Source organism: Brachionichthys hirsutus, chromosome 12 (genome assembly GCF_040956055.1).
Source record: "Brachionichthys hirsutus isolate HB-005 chromosome 12, CSIRO-AGI_Bhir_v1, whole genome shotgun sequence".
Taxonomy (NCBI): domain Eukaryota; kingdom Metazoa; phylum Chordata; class Actinopteri; order Lophiiformes; family Brachionichthyidae; genus Brachionichthys; species Brachionichthys hirsutus.
Genome location: NC_090908.1, coordinates 5489054 through 5509859, shown reverse-complemented (window position 1 = coordinate 5509859; position 20806 = coordinate 5489054). Strand labels below are relative to the sequence as shown.

General features: G+C 42.1%; 1 protein-coding gene across 1 annotated transcript in view; it reads right to left on the bottom strand.

The window, feature by feature from the left end:
- plcl1 (phospholipase C like 1) overlaps positions 1-11464 on the bottom strand; it is a 58071-nt gene extending 46607 nt beyond the window's left edge. The window contains exon 1 of the mRNA XM_068746264.1: positions 11285-11464. Coding sequence (XP_068602365.1) covers positions 11285-11464 — 180 coding nt within the window. The remainder of the gene's footprint in view (positions 1-11284) is intronic.
- Positions 11465-20806: the final 9342 nt, after the last annotated feature.

The window sequence follows — 20806 nt, the reverse complement described above, 5'->3', positions numbered from 1 at the left end:
TAACTATTATGTCTAAGTTTATATAAGTGTACGTGTAAAGTAGAAAATGTGTGCAACATCTGAAATAGTTTTTGACCTTTAAGACTGAACCATATAAAAATATCTGAAAAGTGAGAAGCTGGTTGATCTCAGCAGACGCCTGGAAGGCATGATGATGAAATGACATTTTCTTGATGACTTAACTTTTCTTACAGAGAGCAGATGCACCATTCATTTTCATGTTCTTTTAAATAAATGAATGTTAACGGTAGTATATATATATATATATATATATCACTAAGAGTTTCATTGTCTTCCATGCTCTGTTGCCAGCCAGTTGAAATATGGTGGATCTTCATCAGAGACTGAATTTACATTGTTTATGTGTAACTCTAGAAAGCACATAATTTCACTGATAGGCACATTAAATATTTCAATGCTGAAGTCCGTAACGGCAAAACAACCCAGCAGGTACCCTCAGAGTTTTGCCCAGTCTATCCACCCTGAGGTTAACACCACACACTGATGAATGAACACACACACACACACACACACACACACACATACATACACCTGCCTGAATGACTTCTCTTTATCCTGCTTTTGCAGTATTTCCCGTCATGTCGACTCATCTGTGTGTCACTTTCTACCTGTCAAACTCCTTCCATCATTTCTCCATCGTCATCCTTCTCTGCCTCCAGAGACTCTCGTCTCCTCCTTGTTCCCTGCCTGTTTGAAGAGGAGCGGTGATAGAAAGGGTGACACAGCTGTGTTCAACTGGGAGTATTTGAGCATATGATTGGATGACGAGTCAGGAAATCATTCTCAGTTGACAGATGGAACCTAATCATCATGGGATTGCAGGAAAATGATAAAACGACTGTTTCAAGTTGTCGCCACCATAATTAATAAATAATGACAGCAGTCATTTAGAGTCTGATTATCATGATGGATTTATTTCATGGGCATGATGGTTAGCTTCAGAACTGGAGCATATTTGTTAGCATGCAACCCCCCCCAGAGATAATTAAAGTAGCTGGTCTGTGGAGGGTAACCTTCACAAGGTTAACATGCACCGAGTGTTCATCTTGTCATCTTGGAATGACTCTTCCAAGCCCAACACAGGGATGTATGTTTATGGTTTTCCTGATGTGTGCACATTCAGCTGTCAGAATATCATTGTCTCTGATCAGAGTCAGGTTTGTTTGTAAAGCAGTTAATCACTGGCTGGCAGTCACATTAAATGCAAACACAATACGTTCATGACTAATTAAATGTTGTTGCAGATAATGTTCGGTGTAACGACTGGTCTGGTGCTCACATAATCACTGTAGCAGTGAGCTGACAACAGCATCGTTGGCTCAGAGGGGATCACTAATTCAATCTGTCTAATGCTGTCAGAGTTTTCATTTAGAGATCAATGACACAAATACCAGGAAATCAATTTCTTTGTCAAGGTCAGTGAAAAAACAAAATCAAAACCACTCTGGTTCAAACTAATCCAAGGTCAGCAAGATGTAGTGGTGAGATTTCTCGCAGAGCGCTGATTGGTTCCTGACATGCAAGGTGACATGTGTAATCAGTAGTCACACTGTGCAAACGCATCACACACTGGCACGCAGGTGCCAGCAAGCAGGGGCACTAATGCTGAGATAGTGTGTGGGAGGGGCATGACATGGGCTCAGCAACACCTGGTCTACGTGCAACAAGTCCAAAAGTGACGCACATCTTGTGCACGTTTTAACAATGTGACGTCACAGTGACGAAGATTTCTGCCAGACCCGTTTCAGTACTTGATTACAGAACTACGCAGGATTATTTAGCTGTTTTTGGGTTGGTAATGAGCCAAACCCACCAAAATAGTAGTACAGAAAGAGTTTTTCATTCTATGTCCTCTTTAACGGTATTTTATTTTCACACAGGTTAAGTCAGTTATAAAATCATTTTGTGGGCGTAAGGAATCCAGACAAAAGTTAGTGCGCAGTCATTTTAATTAAGGTTATTGTGACACATTGGAGATATATGTATTATCTTAAGCCTTCAAATGACTACTAATAATAATTCAAAAAGATCACCTTGAATTAACTAAATTGACTATTTCCTAATTTATATGCTTGTGTTTAACCTACCAAGCCAGTAGCCATAATTCATGTCAGGTAAAAGCTCCTCTCTGATGGTGACTGGACTCACTACACCGGCTGGAACTTTAATAGTCTTGGGTGAGGGTGATTAAGCATCGTTAGCTACAGCTCAGAGGAGTCTTCAATGGACAGCCATGACAAGAGTGCAGAACGTTGCTGCTGTCCAGAACAGGCATGGCAGCTCGCTTGCTGTTTCAGTGTGCAGTATGTAACAGTACTGTTACTACACTCCTCTGTAGAAGCATGTCAAGGGGAAGGTATCATGCCTGTCAACTAATACGCTTTCTCAGTATTTTTGGACAGGAAAATTGGATTTTGAGCAGTACGGCGTACCGTGGAAATTAGCATGGGGAAATCTTTAAATACGGGAAAATGACATAAAGCAGGGATTCTGAAAATATGTTGTCTCATTGCTTTTAATATTCCATCACCTCTGGACTAAAGGTAAGTGTAACAAGAGACATGGCTCCAAAAGCAGTTCGATCCTCACAGAGAGCCACTGCAAACGCTTTAGACAAGCGTACAGAAATCATGTTCACATCCCGTCTCTATAGGCTCGTCTCTCTCTCCACCTTTTTGCCCAATTAATGATTATCATTGCTTGACAGCAATGATATCATGATATACAATCATGATATACAATCTGTCATTAGCATCTTTGGCACAGAGATCAGACCACAACAAAGTCCCTTCTCTGCAAGCCTTTGTTTGTTCACACTGAACAAAAGAGCAGAAAAGTCCTCCAGTGGGCGATTTCAACTCGTGTCCCACAAGTAAAGGAAGCCGGAAGTGCAACAAGTCAACGGCTTCCGCAGCGAGGGATGAATTCATTTTCATCTTTTCTTGCCTGGGTCCAGTGTGTTTTCTAACACAGTCTTCAACTGGCAATTTGGAAAGAATAGATTAACATGCCAAAAATATTCATCTTTCCTGCGAGATGAGAGCTGATCTCATCCTATATTTCATTCATGCGGGGTCACCCAAACATTGTTCTGCCGCTCCAATTTAAAGGCCTCTTCTGGTGAATTGTTTCTTCTTCAGCTCACTGCTACTGGCTGCTTTCTAAGCGTTCCAACTGGGTGAAACACCCAGACATGCCATTAAACCTTTTTAATATTTAGATTTGAATCCTAAATATTAAACATGATTGATTTTAGTAGGGCCGCCCCTCTGAGCCCGTGTGAGGTTCAGAAAGTTTAACACTGGCCAGAAGTTCTACATTAGCCAATCATCTAGGGCTAGGCAGAACTACTAACTGAGGTCCCAGATCAAATCCCTCCTTCGTGTGTGGATAATCTGGATACAATCAGACAAGCTCCTTCATTGAGCATGAAAACTTCGGAGAGTGGAAAACCTTTGAGCTGCTAAATAGCCAACATGCAGGTATCAACTAATGTTGTTCGTGTGAAGGTCTATTGCAGTGTTGTCTGAAAGCGTCAATACGTCAGCGCTTTGGTCAGTTCTTTTCTTGTTCTTTCCCTATCTGGCGGTCACACAGATAAACTCCTGACCAGCAGCTGTGATGAGGCGGTGTGTTCCCAGAGAGCTGCGCCACCAGTAGCAGAATGGCACCGAGACACAGAGGGCCCCCAGAGGACCCTCAGAGGGCTCTGTTCACTGTGTATGTTCACACAAACGATCACACAAAAGCATAACACACACGGGAGTACGGCGTAAGCAAATCATTGTTCACTTCTGGGCAACAGTGTTGAGAATGGAACAGAGAGAGAGCAACAATGCCAAGAAAAACAACAGAAGTCCAAAAGCTAATGGTTGAAAGAGCGAGCAAAGATGGGGATGGGAAAAGAATGGCACAACGTTTGAGGACGAGGGAGTGGAGATGAGGGAGAAGGAGGCAGGGCAGGGTAATAAATCCACACAGCCCTCTGAGAAAGGACAAAAATAAACTCTGCAGTGCGTATCAGAGATAAACAGGACTCCCAGTGTGGCCTTGGTATGAAATTCCATGACTTTTCCATGACTTTCAATAATGGAGAGGAGGCGCATCGATGCACTTAACATTTTTATAAAATAAAATATAGAAAAATGCTTCATCTGCATGAGGAGCAGTGCGGCCGTGGTAACAGCACCCAGGAAGCTAATCACACATCAGTATCTCCATGAAAGATACTTCAGCATGTGTCCGGCAGGAATACTAAACACTGTCTGGTGGTCAAACTCTGACACACGAAGCTCTGCCCTCCAGACACAACAGGAAGAGAGAGAGACGTGTTGTTCAGCGCCACAACAGAGAGCAGTCAGGAAACACAGGCCTCAGAGACGATGGTTCCCCCGAGCCTCGTGCTGGAAAACCAGTGTGTGTGTGTGTGTGTGTGTGTGTGTGTGTGTGCGCGGTCCCTCCCTTACATATGGGCTCCACTGCTAATCCCTCTCACCACGCTCAGCCCTGACAGGCTCTGCATGCCTTCTGGCCTGTTACACAGTCATACTGAAAGCTAATTGCCGAGCAGAATTAATATAACAGCCTCAACCTAATGTGTTTAACTCGATTAATGTTGCTTTAAGTCGCTGCATGTCTGGCAGCTGCGCCAGCTCAACATGGCCTCAATAAAAATGCATGAATGAGTGAAAATGAGCCAAAGAAGGAAAGACATGTCAGAGAATCTTAGAGCTGGAGGAAGTGATGAAATCTCCCACGCTGGTTGGTCTGTCTGGATTTTGACCACATTTTGTGTAGGAGTGGAGTCGGACTGAGGAAGAGTTGTTACGGATCCAGGTATGGAAGCCGATTCTGGATCGCTTGATTCGCTTCCTTCCATTTTTTTCTGGTTTTTTGCTCATACCATGAAAAATGAAAGAATACAGAGGCATGACGGCTCTGTGGGCAGCAGCTGGTGTTACGCCATTAATCAGAGCGAGGCGCTCAAAACCCCGGAATAACCAGTGGGGTGGATACAGCGGACAACTTTGTACAAAGAAGGTCATTTTAGTTAAAACCTTACATTTCCTTTGTTATAAAATAGCCTTGTATTATGCATCCGCTTCCTATCTTTTCTATTCCAGTTTAAAGCTGGAACGTGTTACTGCTGTCATCCTCTGAACTCCGGGGGCGTAAACGCTGATTCAGCAAGAGAGGAAAACAAACAGACAAACTGGATGGACTTCACCGGCTCTTGGCAAGGAGGATGAATTACATGTGTCTCCTGGCAAAGATGACCGCTAACTTTACATTAGTGAGGCAACGTTTTGTTTTGACAACTTGCAAATGAACGCTAACTTGTTGATGGCAACCAGTAACAAAACCACTGCCAACAGGATTGGAGTCTCCTGGATTTGGGTCCATAACTTCTCGTGTGCATTGGCCTGGTTCCGGCTTTTTAAGTGACAGACGGGTCCAGGCACTCAGGCACGGATCTTATCAGCTACCCAGCTCTGGCTAACTAGCTGTATGCTGCTCGCTCTTTTCACCCGATACATTTGGCCAGTTTGCACGAAGCAATCGGTTAATGTTTGAAAATCTGGCTGGACCAGCAAAACCAGAAACCTTCTCAATCTTGGACTGAAGTTAGGGTGAACTGGTCTTCTTAATGGATGCCATTCGGTTTGGCTTTTCTGCACACACATCTCCATGGTTCTGAAGCCTTCAAGAGAACCGAAAGGCTTTCCTCCCAAGTCATGCAGATGTCACTTTAATTGCTATTCAACTAAAAATGAAGGAAGAGTTATTTCTGGCAACAAGGGTCAATAGGTGACTGGTGATTGTAGCCTGTTCAGGGTCTCGATGGATAAAACACTCTCTTGAATGAATCGTCTGTACAGAAAAAGGCTTCACTTAGAAAATCGACTTCTTTGATGAAAAAGTCAAACATGCAAAACATGTATATGTACATATAAAAATCAAATTGTACAGGAACATCTGTACCAAATACGGGCTGGAGACCCCAGAGTCAAGATGGAGGACACCTCCAAAAGGTGTTCGAGAATAATCGAACCAAGATCCTGTGGGACTTCCAGACCCAGATCCTGAACCCTCAGAACTCAGACACAGTGAGAATGTACAAACTCCACAGATCGAACCGGAACCTTCTTGCTGTGAGGTGACCGCACTACCCACTACGCCTCCTTGCTACCCATATATATTTATATATACTGTACATATGAAAATATATGCATATAAATATGTACAAATATATACACATACACACACACAGCGAAAGTCAGTGGAAATACCTAGAAAATATTTTATATTGGAAAGAAAAATAAGAAAATGAGTCATTACTTTATAAACTGAGTGTTACTATGGCAACAGAACATTTCTCATCCTTGAAAACTGAAACGTGTTAAACAAAGTAAAGGGTAAGCATGTGAATACAGCTTAATCTCTGAGGATGACGGTGTTCCCCATATCACACTCTTCCTCCCCACTGATTCCTTATCCAAGCCCGCGTCTGTCACTGTGCAGGACTGTGTCCATATTCATTCTGACAGTGATCACTGGAGACGACTCTGGCCTCGTGCTCGAGTCAGATCTGGACCTCAAACAGGTCTGTGTGAATGGAGCTCATGGGACACCCAGAGACCATGGGGTTCTGTGGGCCTGCAGATTTAGGGCTCATGTCATGTGAAAGGATGCATTTCTACTGATTCCCAGTGTATAAACATCACTTCTTAGCGTTGTTTTAAATGACCCATAACGACATGTTCACAATCTAGGAAGTCTGTGTTCGACTGTCTGCTGGCAAAATCTTCATTTACATCCACCTCAAACAGTTTAATGGAGGTTTGTCTGTTAGCAGCATTACACAAAAAACATTTGACAGATTAACATGAAACTTGGTGTGTGTGTGTGTGTGTGTGTGTGTTTGTGCATGCGTGCGTGTGTCAGGGAGAGCCCTCTGAATGTACGGTACATCCAGATGAAGAGGTTGATCCACTTTCTTTAATAGTGTGAAAACCCCGAGGAGGCAGTGACACTTATTGATCTGATTCTCCTGAAACCAATGATCGTGGATGGATGTCAGTTCTAGACTTTTTCCTGAAAATGGTTTATTCTCCTGATGTAACAACAAGGGTCATGGCAAGTTCTTGGTAAGTAAGAAAGGTTGGAAGGAGGAAAATTCAGGACCCCTGAACTAAATGTCACTCAGAGGAGAAACCAATAAATTCAGTCTCCATAATTCATTACCCCTAAAATCTAAAACTATCATCAGTCTCACCCTCATCATGTGACTTGTGGATCATAAAAACCTGCCCATAGAATCTGGAACCATATCAGTGTTATTACTGATACTTAAGAAATACAATATCAATAATTTCATAAAAGTTCATTTGATTTTCCTAATTATCGAGATCAGTTTTTGCTCAAACCTGATCGCAGTTCAGTCTGTATCATATTTGTTACGACCAGATCCAGAATATTACAGTGATACACTCTGATGCGTGCTCGATTCTATGTCATCACGTCAGTGGCATCGTTAGGCCTATTTTAGGGGGGCTTCAGCCCCCCTAAAATATTCTTAAGCCCCCCTAAATAATTTTGGGTTGTTTTATAAAAAAAAAAAAAAAAAAAAACGTTTTTTTTTTTTGTTCAGTGACCAAAAAATGCGGACATATTCTATTAAAGCCGCCAGAATATATGTTTAAAGACATGTAACCTGTCATTATTTACTTAAATCTGATCATGAATCAGTTTCCCCTCACTTCATGACGAAAGGTAGAGAACCCGTTCCACCTATTCTTATAGAGAATGCTCGCATCACTGAAACTCCAGTCCACGTTTTCCCTGTGACCGCGCTAATTGTAGGACGTCGGTCCCTGCAGCGTGTTTGAAGCTTTAGGAGAAGAACGTGAACGGATGGATGAAGAATGGATATAAGAATATTTTTCAAGAAAGTAAGAGTTTATCACTGCTGGTAGTAACACTTAGTTATTGTGTGATAGATTTAAGGGCAAACACACAGATGCATATGGAGCTGTATGGGAGAACTACAGCCCTGAGCCACGCCCACAGTCTCCCTGAATCAGGTGCAGAGACCTGCAGAACCTGGAGGAACCTGCAGGTTCACGCACTGACTAGAACTCAGACACAGTGAAAAGAGAGTTACTTTTCCCTTGTGTGGATAGGATGGTTGGCGAGCTTGAGTTAAGATTTAAATGTGTCCTAAATGTGAGAACTTATTGAGTGGATCACACTTGAATGAACTTCAACACTAGAGCCTGAAAACAGAGGATGTTCTGGTGGCCAGAAAACAGAGGCTGGATGTTTTCCCAAAGATATATTGTCCTTGATTCAGACATGTTTCCCTCTCTGAAGGTTCTACCCAAGTTGCCCTAACAGTGCCTGTAAGCAGCTGCTCATGTGAAAGGTCCCTTAGTGCACTGCGTCTGGCTCAAATGAGCCAGAAAAGACTTCAGTCTTGCAGTCATTGAAAAAGACAAGCTTCAGAATCACAACAGAGTGATCGACAGATTTGCTTCTCTTAGAAACAGACGGCATTCTTTGATGCTTCCATCCACCAAATAAGTTGTAATGTGAGCCATTTTTTTTATTGTTAATACTGTAAACATTATCTTACTGGTTAAACCTGTTTGTTGTTGTACTGTATTGAAAAACAGACTGAAATAATATTAATGTATAATTTCTCAGTGCTTGTTAGCCATTTGTGAGGTTTTGTGCTCGTACGCTACATTTGCTCACATCCTTTTCATCTCCTGGGGGCTAAGCCCCCCCTGTCCTTAAAACCTAGTGACGCCCCTGCATCACGTCATTTCTGTCCAATCATTGTAGACATTAGCTATGCATTTAGAAATAAGCATCAGATAATTCCTTCCTGGAATCATTATACCATATCTATAAAAGCTGTGTCCAATGACAGAAGGTAAAGCTCTGTCTTAAGAGAATGTGACCAACTGACAAGAGAATCACCAAAGTCTAAGAACTGTTTCTTGAAGGCTCCTATAATGTCACTGAGTATGTGTTATTACACACAGACTGACTAGGATAACTCAAATGCCACCTTCTGCTGGATCCAGATGAAGATCATCATCACCTTTATCTACTGGACTGTCCCTTGGCCATAACCTATAAAACCAATCAAATTCTGTGGCCTTTTCTGTGTTACAGACACTCCAACTGTATCGGTAGAGGTAATTTAAACATTTTAATACCAAAGAATCATTCACGCAAACAATAATTTTACTTATTTGACTTGGTACAATTTCAGATGAAGCGGATGAATAAATATGTAATGTAACAGTAAAAGAAGTACTCCCATTTCCTTCCTCCCATGTGCAACAGGAAATCCAAACATGGTTCATTTTGTAATCAAAAAAGTGCATTCTATTCTTCATTTTGGCATCATGTCAGGGGTTGTGTGTGTTCCAGAAAATAACTCAGACAAAAAAGAAACGTAGTTTCTGGAAGTATTAGTCTATTAATACATTTCAACCAGACATATCAACTTTCAGTCATTGGTTTTTCAAGTTCCTGTCCCTGACATCTACTTCATACATACAGAGCTCATTACTCAGCACGTCTTCTAGAAGGAAAACTCACAACGTCCTGCACAAATGACAGTCTGGCAAAAAATCATCAGCCCCCTGTGACATGAAATATGGAGCCTCATTTCAGCATCAGATGAGAAGGTTCTAAACCTCAGTGGCAACTAAACGTGAATCTACTTCTCTTTCGGTGACCTTTGGTGTCACAGAAAACCTCCTGCTGCCTGAAGTCTACCCTGCTGAAGGACTACGCCTTGCAGCACAGGCGACACACAACCTGACTTGACATGTTAGCCACACACAAAGGTAATGATCCTCAAACACGATCCCTACTTCCCATCCTGATCCTGGATAGGACACAGTGACTGCAGGCTGAGTACAAGTGATGGTGGAAAAGAATGATGTCAGCATGTCAATGCATGGGTGTCTTTCGAGTAGTGTTGGAAAGTAACTAAGATTAATTAATCAAGTAATAGACGCAAGCACAATTTTGTGGTGCATGTACTTTTACATGTATTTGCTCGGGCTAAAGATTTCTATATATTCATACATATTTCTAAAAAGTAGTGTTAAAGGTCAGCAGTGTGAACAGCCTGGAGCTGGGATCTGGAGCCCTGATGTACGTTTAGACCTGAACAAAACCTCTATGAAGACTGGCTCAGTGTTTGAACTACATCTGAAGAAAGAAGAATCTGTTTCACATCCGCAGCCGCATTTTCAGCCACGATTTAAAAGCACTAAAAAAATAATAATGTAATTCTACTGTGAACGAAGGTCTTCAGAGGTTTCACCTGTATGTATTTACACCTGTGCCCCCAGTGTGTGTGTGTAAATGTGTCTCGGATGAGGTACGAGTTTCAGGACCTTGACCCGTTTCAAGACTGCAGTTATTAAAAGTAGAAAAAAAATGCAATCTGCTGTGTTTTGCTATTTAAATGTTACTTGTCATCAACCAGTTGATAAATAATATATTTTGCTAATAAACCTGATAAAAAATGAGGGTTGAATAACTGGACATTTAGATATGAGGTCGTATTTTGTACCGTTTTGACAGCATTTAGAGTAAAGCATCTAATCAGTTCTTCCAATATTTTCCACTCACGCTCTTAGCTATGATAATAATAGAGTTTGTCCTGACAGAACACTCTTACAGTCTGAACGTGTGTCTTGCACCACATCACATCAGAGTCGCACACAATCTTCGTCCCTGAATACACACTAGTCATGGAGAATTAATCACCACAACTCAACGACGAAATCTGTTTAGCATAAATTACTACTGCAAGGACACAATGGAACGGACCTATTTGATTCACCTGTCTGATTCAATTCAAATATATTTCTATAGCGCCAGATCACAACAGAAAGTTATCTCCAGGTACTTTACAGGTGTAGCAGGGAAAGACAGAACCCAACTTGACTAGGCAGAAACCTTGGACAGAACCCAAGGCTCATAGCAGGCGGCCATCTGTCTGGACCGGTTGGGTCTTATCCCTCTTATCATTTGAGATTCTGGAAACATCATTTTTAAAGACAATTACAGTGAATCTAAATCAGGACGTGAAAGGATGAGGAGTCGTCGCAGTTCAACGCGCGGCCAGACAAGGAGGGCGTAAAGTGTCCGAGAGGACTACACGACAGCAGTTTCCTTCCTTACCGAGCCGTCTGAAACTAAATGAGGCAGCCAGAGGGGCAATCTTTACCTTAATGATGCTGCTTCTGCGAGGTGCTGCCTTCACCGAGTCCAGGAGAATGCTGTCTGCGTCCTGGCCGCCGCCGGGGGGGGTGACGCCGCTCCGCCGGCCGCGGGGCGCTCTCGGCGCAACGAAGTCCGGCGCGCCGTCGCTGCTGAGCCCGTCTCCAAATTCATCACGCTCAGACATGTCGGCGAGTCCAATAAAAAACACTGAGAGGAGGAAATTAATCAACTCGTTAAAAGTTTTCCTTCTCGGTGCGTTGATGCCATTTAAAAGGGAACCCGGTTGTTTTCCTGAGGCATCAGCAGCAACTAATAAACACAAGTTAATGATGAGCAACCGAGAATCGAGCCGTTCCACGCAGTCACTGTGGATCAAAGCATCACACGCAGGTAAACGACTTGGACGAAGACTGGACTGGCGCGCTCCCGGATGCGCGCAACAAGTCCTTAATCAGTGTGAGGATGAATCCCCCGAAGCGTCGGTGCGTGTAGAAAATGGTGAGAGAGACGAGGATCCGTTCGTGCGTGGCGGTGCGTGGCGCGCACCGGTCCGAGCGGCCGCCTGAGCTCCGCGCACAGCAGCAACACAACTGACAGAAACCCCGCGGCGCGGCGGCCGCCACCTCCTCCCTTCAACCTTCCTCTCTGCTCCTCCTACGCGCTGCCCGAAAACGAGATCGACGCGCACGGCGGCCAATCGGCCAGTCGTTGGGAGGTTCGTCCCGTGTCAGAGGCTGTGATAGGCGGCCAGCCGCTTCCCAGAGACCACGGAGCGCGTTCAAATCCAAGGAGCGCTGGGAATAACTTGGGAAGGCACGCTAGGGAAATATCAGCGCGTAATGGTTGTCTGGTGTCCAGACTTCAACTCTGGTGGCCCAAGTAGGGAATTACAAGGGAATATATGAAGAGTACACGCACACACGCGCGCACACACGCACTCCATCCTTGCACCCTTGCCCTGTGGCAGCGGGGCCTCGTTTTATATGCTTGAGAATCCTCATTCATGCCAGTTTCTGCACCCTTTTTACAGCCAGCCAGCCAAAACAGCGTGTTCTTCTAATCTAAGCCGTTGGTGGGTGAATACTGCTGTCCTTGCTGTACCGCAATCTGTCTAGAATAGAAGAAGAGAAATAGAATAGGATAGAAAACCTTTACTGTCATTGTACATTGTACAGCGAGATTAAAGTGGCATACAATCCACAGAAGAGAAAATAAGATCTTTCTTTAAATGGAAAATGACAAGAGTACCGGTATCAACAATAATTTAAATCAACCCTTTGCTGCATAGAACCTTTAAGTGTAAATCTTCCATTTCATCCGTCTTAGGTTCTGGAATGCGGCTCCTGCCCAGTCCAGCCCACTTTACCGGCTCACACACTCTATACAACCATCATATTAGATGAAGAGGCCAGAGGTTCTCCACTTCACCCCGTCCTTTGCATCGTCCTCCCCAGCACCTGCCACTCTCATGTCGTCAGGCCTATGCAAAAACTACCAGATGGATTTCCACAAACTTGGTAGACATATTGGTGAAATATGTCACATGTTAGAGTTTATGTAGCTGTATTGACAGCAGAAATGTTTAGATGAATAATGCTTGACTTATTGGAAGGAAAGTGTGTGTGTGTCCAGGCAAGTAAAAATACTACATTTGCACCTCACACAATGATATAATGTGTGTCTGGATTACAAATACATCCCTTCATCTCACAATATAAAAATGAAAGGTTATCACCGCTTTTGATGTCTGCATTGCAAAATAATTATTTTCTCCTGCTCAGGTTCCACACCCTGGTGGGAGGGGGGTTGCTATTTGTGTACAAATAATAGATCTCAAATAAAGTTACAGATTTTGGAGGAAATATCTGAGATAATGTAAGTAGAGTACACGATTTAGCAAAATACATGATAAATACCTAGATGTTGTTCGAGATTTTGGGTCATAAATGCTTCGTATTATGTCTGTAATATATGGTCGCATAATCACCATCACCTGCTGTGGAATTTGGGGTGCTGTTTCTGATGCTGACATTAGCAGTAGGTTCTAACTTATACTCTAACGCTGGGTTTGTTTTTCCAATACTCGCATATTCATTTTCACTTCTTGCACATTCGAGCCCTGTGAATGCTTCTTTTAATTCAAGAAAAATCTAACACAACAGTTTCTAAAATTATAAACAGGATTCTGATCAGTCAAAACAGCGTTTTTCTCTTGTCTCTAATCTAATTTTTCATCACTCAATGGACAGGGGTACCATGCAGACATGGGGGGAACTTTCAAACTCCACACAGAAAAGTCACGGATCCTCAGGTGGATTTAAGCCGAGGACCTTCTTAAGTTAACTTCACACATGCATTCAGCCCAATAAATCTTCCTTCTGAAACTGTAAGTGAGACTGGACATAAGGGAGACAAAAATATTTATCTTATGGGACAGAGTAGTGAGCAGAAATACAATAGAAGTCTTTGTGCTGAGAATGAATTTAGATGTCTGAGATGCACATCTGCCCTCTCACCTCTTCTTGCTGTCTAGTTTGAGCTGGTTTCTGGAGGTAGGCAGAAGAGTAATAATTGGTAGGCATTGTGGCAGTATAATAAAAAATATGATACATTATTTATCGCTGTAGTAAAATTTCCTTTATTCATTGGGAACCTTTCCTGCAGGTCAGAAGTCAGACCCTCCTGACAGCAGGACTCCTGGAGCAGGAAGGGATTTAGTGTTTGTGCTCAAGGATAAGTCAGCAGGGTGGATTGTAGCTCACGCAGATTTTGATATCTAGATGTCTTAATAATGTACAAGCTCTTCAATACCATTCCTGAACAGACTACGTAGAATACCACTTGAATGTAAATTAGGAGAGAAAAGAGTATATGGTATTATTGTACCTCATCATACATATGTCAAGAAAGATTTAGGGAATTACAAAAAGCTGCAAGACTCACAATTACTGTGTCTCTTTTATCACAACCAATAAACTGTAACATAAAGTGGGTCAGCTTTGCTTCCAGTCTTGTTCAGTAGCCGTTCACAGCAGTGACAGAAAATCTTGCCATCAAATAGTTTTTGAACAGTATGGGCTAATATATAGAATGAATGAATGAATGAATGATAATACATCATTGACCTACTCAGTTCCATTGTCCTCTGCTCAGCGCAATGGCACCTCATGAAGATGTCCCATCCATCCCCACTACTTTTGGTTCACTCGTTTTACATAGATGTGAAATCAGCAGCATTAGTTGAAGATTTTAGATTATACTGAGGGGATTATTCAAGAGAGGTGAAGTTATTATGACATCGCCTGTTATAAACCAGTGGAGCAATCGCCTGCAGGTTCTAGACAGAGCCACATTCATTTATCCACTTATTGTAAAAGTTGGTAACCATTTCTGTTGTTCACATCATAAAATGTTTTACATTTTTCTCTTTGTTATACAGAACAGACTTTTATCCCATAAATCCAGGGTTAATGCTTCATGCCCTTTAAAGCACATGTCGTTTATTCCACAGGAACTTTGAAGACCTTTTTTCACAGAGCAGAAACACTTTCTAGTGTAGCTGAGACTAGGCAGAAAGCCATTAACTTCTCTGAATCCCCAGAATTAGAAGGTGTTACTGTGTGTGGGGGGGAGACCTTGAAGCACGCAGCTGTGGAATGTGGTCAGCTGGTGAGGCCTATTAAGTGCATGAAGCTCACCAGTCGCACCTCACTGTTAGTATTTGTGGAACCACAGTTCACTTAGTGCGAAAATAGTTTTATCGCATGTGGCATCACACAGACTACAGAGTATGGATGTTTATTTTGTTGTGTCGATGGCTGACATCTAGGATTTTTTCTGTCAACGAAAATGGAACATATCGCTAAGTTACGTTACGTTACAATACGATACGATACGATACGTTACGATACGATACGTTACGATACGATACGTTACGTTACAATACGATACGATACGATACGATACGTTACGATACGATACGTTACGTTACAATACGCTACGCTGCGCTACGTTACGCTACGTTACGTTACGCTACGTTACGTTACGTTACGCTACGCTACGTTACGCTACGTTACGTTACGTTACGTTACGTTACGTTATGTTACGTTACGTTACGTTACGTTACGTTACGTTACGTTATGAAAAGTTATGTTTTGTTTTCCAGTCATACATGTGGGAAATTGTAATATAATTTTTTATCTTACAGTTCTGACTTTGTTCATGTACAGTTTCAACTGTCAATTTTGTTTTCCCCAATGTGAATCTAAGACTCCAGATGCAGTTCCACCTTTCCCTTAAAATGACAAACACACAAAAAATTTGAGACAAGAATAGGGAAATAGAGTATCATGATACCAGATGGAAATTCTCAAAAGGATGGCAAAGGAATGTGAGTTCATTTCTACTGAAACTAGAACCTTCATGCTATGCTCCATCAGGGTGTGAGAAAGTTGGAGCAAAGGCCTTGTGGCAGTCCAGTGGGGTGTCGGTGTGTATCCATGCACATCTTTGTGTTAAATATTAATTGTCTACTGGCCTCCTCGGGACCTTGAACTAAAGGCAGAGGAAAAGGTCATCCTCTACAAACTCTTCTCTCAGTCATGTAAACATTGTCTTCGGGGATATTTAATTGGTCTCTATGCCTATGTTTATAGTTTTTTTCTTGGAATATGTTACAATATAAATATCTAAATTATTATATATTATTATTATAAATGTACTTTCCATTATTTCTCATGTTGATATTTGTAATATCACAGTATTCACTCAGTAATCTGCTATCTGTGTGGTTGAACAGCTGTAAACCCTTTGTTTCCCCTACATTCACACTAATTCACATTCATCCTAAATAGATGCCCGAGCCAACTCATCTGACTCCTCTCAATGCGGAGGAGCAGCGGCTCTACTCCAAGCTTCTCACCCTATCCCTAAGGGAGAGCCCAGCCACCCTACGGAGGAAGCTCATTTCCGCCGCTTGTACCACGATCTTGTTCTTTCAGTCAGTACCCAAAGCTCGTGACCATAGGTGAGGGTAGGAACGGAGATCGGCCGGTAAATCGAGAGCTTTACCTTTCGGCTCAGCTCTCTCTTCACCATGACCGATCTGTGCAGAGTCCGCATCAATGCAGACGCTGCACCGATCCGTCTGTCGATCTCCCGCTCCATCCTTCCCTCACTCGTGAACAAGACCCCGAGGTACTTGAACTCCTCCACTTGGGGCAGGATCTCCTCCCCGATCTGGAGGTTACTCTCTAACCTTTTCTGGCTGAGAACCATGGCCTCGGATTTGGAGGTGCTGATTCTCATCCCGGCCGCTTCACATGCGGCTGTGAACCGATCCAGTGAGAGCTGGAGGGCACGGCCTGATGAAGCCAACAGGATCACGTTGTCTGCAAAAAGCAGCGACCAAATCCTGAGGTCACCAAACCGGACCCCCTCAACGCCCTGGCTGCACCTAGAAATTATGTCCTGTTAGGAACAGAATCGGTGACAAAGGGCAGCCCTGGCGGAGTCCAACCCGCACTGGAAATGTGTTCAACTTACTGCCGGCAATGCGGACCAAGCTCTGACACCGGTACTTTAGGGAACGGACGGCCCATATCAGGGGGTCCGAACCCCTATACTCACGGAGACATGGTTGAATGCCTTCTCCAAGTCCACAAAACACATGTGGACTGGTTTGGCAAACTCCCATGCACCCTCCAGGACCCTGCCGAGGGTGTAGAGCTGGTCCACAGTTCCACGGCCAGGACAAAAACCACAATGCACCTCCTGAATCCGAGGTTTGACTATCCTGCGGACCCTCCTCTCTGGTACCCCTGCATAGACCTTACTTTAAGTATCATTACAGATGTAAATCAACATCGAGGTGATTATTAACAGCGTCTGCATGTTTGTCTCAGAGCAAATTCTGTATCCGATTCCTCATTAAAGAGCAACAAATGACTCTAACTTTTTGTCTGAAAATCCACTGTGGATCATCACACACTCACACCCCTTCTCCATATGTATGTAGGTGTGTGTGGAGCATTCAATATTTGCATGAAAAGAGCACCATGTGTGGGGTTCAGCACTGTCTTTCTCTTGGTTTAAGGTGACAGCATCATCTCACACCTGAGCCCTAAACAATTCTTGTTCACTTGTCTTTCATCACAACAAAGAATGAAGCACAAATTTCCTACAGAGGGGTTCGTCCTTTTATAAATTTCCCACAGTGCACTGTGGGTCGCCATACTTGTAAGCTGTGATTACTTACTCTGTGTTGTTGATGTTCAGCCAGTGCGCTATTATAAACTGTCCCAATCACGGCGGGAGAGAAAAAATAGCTTTTATCATGTTCTTAATGTTATTTCTTGGCAGGGGAAGCAGCAGAACAGAAGAGTGAATGGCGAAGGAGCGCATGTAATGCTGCAATAAACCGATCTGATGTGCCGTGCTATGACCGTAGCTAAACCCCGGGCAGACAATGATGAAGCTGACTGCTTTTCAGGAGCCTTTAGCATGGGAGTGAAAATTCCTTTACATATGACTCTCCAGACACACTGTGAGAGCTGAAAGACAGATAAAACCACACCCCTCTTAATAAAAGACAAAATACACAGAAAGTGCAAGGAAAACCATTCAGCTGCATAAAATCCAACAAAATGCTTCATGTTTGCTCGGATCATTTCAGGCAAGTTATATCAAGCAAAATTTGCTAGACATCGATGTAATATCGTAATAAATGATGCCCACATTACATATTAAATTGATTTGTTTGTTTGAAAAGTAGTTTAGATTACGTGAGCAGAGCTGGGTTTATGCAGATAAACAGAAACATCACGGACCCATCCAAAACAAAACCATTGTAGCTGTCAAGACTCGGATGATTCTGAAAGTCCTTCAAAGAGTAAAACGAGCTGGGTTGAAAGATGAGCTAATTTACCAAGTTTGAGTAGGAAACACCAGGGAACATGAAGTTATCTTTACTCCAATCGGACTTGTCGATCTTGTAAGGATCTTTGCCCCCAATCATAGCCTTCTAATACTTCTGCATGTTACAAAATCCGCCGAAAAGTTAATGTCCAGTAAATACTTTGGAAAATTACGTGTTATGATTAACGATCGTATACGACTCTGTAAAGCCTACAACCTACAAATATGGCCGGCAGCGTTGCATTGTGAGATACTGTTACGAAAAGGACAAACCCCTCTATTGATTTTAAGGTTATATTGTTAGATTCAAACTTTTAGAGACTTATTTAGTAAAATTAGTAATACCCTGCTACAAAATGCAGCATTGAAAAGGAACATTTTTATGTCCCCACATCATTAATCTCCATAAAAAGCATAGGCGGCACCAAGAAGGGGCTTGGTGGTGCTGCACCAAGAAGGGGCTTGGTGGTGCTGTTGGTCCCCCTTGGATGAACATAGCACCCCCAAGAAATGTACGTAGTTTTATAATTCTTAAAAAACATTTTAATTTGTCAATATTCTGAGATTTAATACAGAAAAATGAATAGATATAATTTCTTCCACCCATCTTCCACTGCTTTATGCTCCTGGTAGGGTCTCCCATGGCAAACAGGTCCTGGGTGATGGGCCAGACTCAGAGCAGTCAGAAATCCCTTATGAAGAGAAAAGCATCAAGGGCCCGGAGTTGGGGTTCATATGCCAGCGCCTGGTGGCACCAGCATTTACCAGCAATGGATTCAACAACAAGTATTCAGTCTTTATTCATTTCATCATGTCAGGCACAAAATATCTAACAGCACGGCACACCGTCAATGAGCCCCCATATCACCGGCAAAAGAAAATGGCACTGCCAAAAGGGTCCCCACAGCTTTCATCACAGACATTGTGAAGAATATAAATATTTTAAAGAAACTTCAAATGACTTGTCATTGCATGAGAGAAACATATGTTCATGTTATTTGCAAAATTTACAAATAGGACAATTGGATATCAAAGTAAAGGTCAATCAATCAATCAATCAAACAGTTGTTATTTTAGAAATCACACATTTTTCTCAGGGGGATGAGTCTGTGTACAGAACAGAGACATTGCTTACCGCTAGATGGCGTCATGTTCGAACAAAGCAGCAATGAACCAGGCATGTCAATCATCTTTTGATTTTTGTGCAATGACATTCAGCATTAATTTGTGTAACGTTGTACAATGGAGCACCGGATGGAAGTCTTAAAAAGTTCCGATTAATTGAAACATATAATACACAACTATTTCTGCATTTACGCAGACAGACACATTTTATCTTCTCATTCTGTATGAGATCTCAGTGCTTCAAGTTTCCACAGCCAAACTCTGTGAGGTGAATCATGATTGTTGAGACACGTCCCAAACCAAATGATGTCCCAAAGTCTCCACATCTGTCATAAACAGTCCTCCTGAGAAAACTTCCCTTCTCTCCTGAAAGTTTATTTTATGTAGACTGATTTGTAAGTTTCAATGCATTTATTAGCAAAGTGTCATTTCTTAATGCATTATGTTCAGAAACAATATTGATTATACTGAATTAATTATTATAAGGAACAGGACACCGAGACATGCCCACAATCTAGGATTTTGTTGAACTAAGAGACAGAGTCATGTATGTTTGAGGAAAAACTTCATCACAGTTATGAGTAAATTAAATATTGTAGTAATTCTAATCTAAGGAAATTGAAAATGATTTAATAATCAATCAGGGCTTTATTATCATATGGACAACAATTTCACAGGGCAGTCCCGGCCAATTAAATTCTTGTGTCACAGGGCCAATGTGTAAAAAAGTGGTAAAAGATAGAGACCAAAAATTTACTTTATCAGAATATACACAATAAAATAAAATAAAACATAATACAAAAAAATAAATAAAACAATGTGTAACTTGTGCATGGGCAATGGTGTAAATAACGTTTTACTTTTTATGTCAAAAATTGGTTGTAAATTGTTTGACTATGGTGGCACTGAATGAATTCCATGCATTTCTTTATAATCATAAAAATATTCACAAGAGCAAACTTTAATTACCGGTACATATAGAAATATGTACTTTATATTAATATGTACAAAAACACAGCAGTACACAACTTTAGAATAAATATTCACCGTGATGTTAAAGGTAAATACAATTTTAAAATGTCTATTTTAAGTAAAGAAAAAAATAATATTCTAATAAATAAACATATTTAAGAAATAATGATCAGCATCTCACTTGGCTTACAGCTGCAGTCGAGTCCCGTTTGGTCTATTTGAATTAAACACAGCGAGAGTCAGTGGATAGACAAAGGTCATCAGATGCGTGTAAACCAGACTGTTCCTCCCAATTCTGTGGCCGGTGTTTAATGAAGAGTCCCAGGTTTCCTTTTGGTGCTTCTTTTCCGGATGGAGCTCCTGAGTGACAGCAAGTTCCTGCTGGAGCCATTTAGAGTTATGTTTGAAACATTCTGTCATCAGTATGCAGTCAGCATGTGTCTCTGATCTCTAATTACATAAGCAGTTTAAAGGACATGCAGTATTTGTCAGTAGTTCTAACTTCCCTTATATA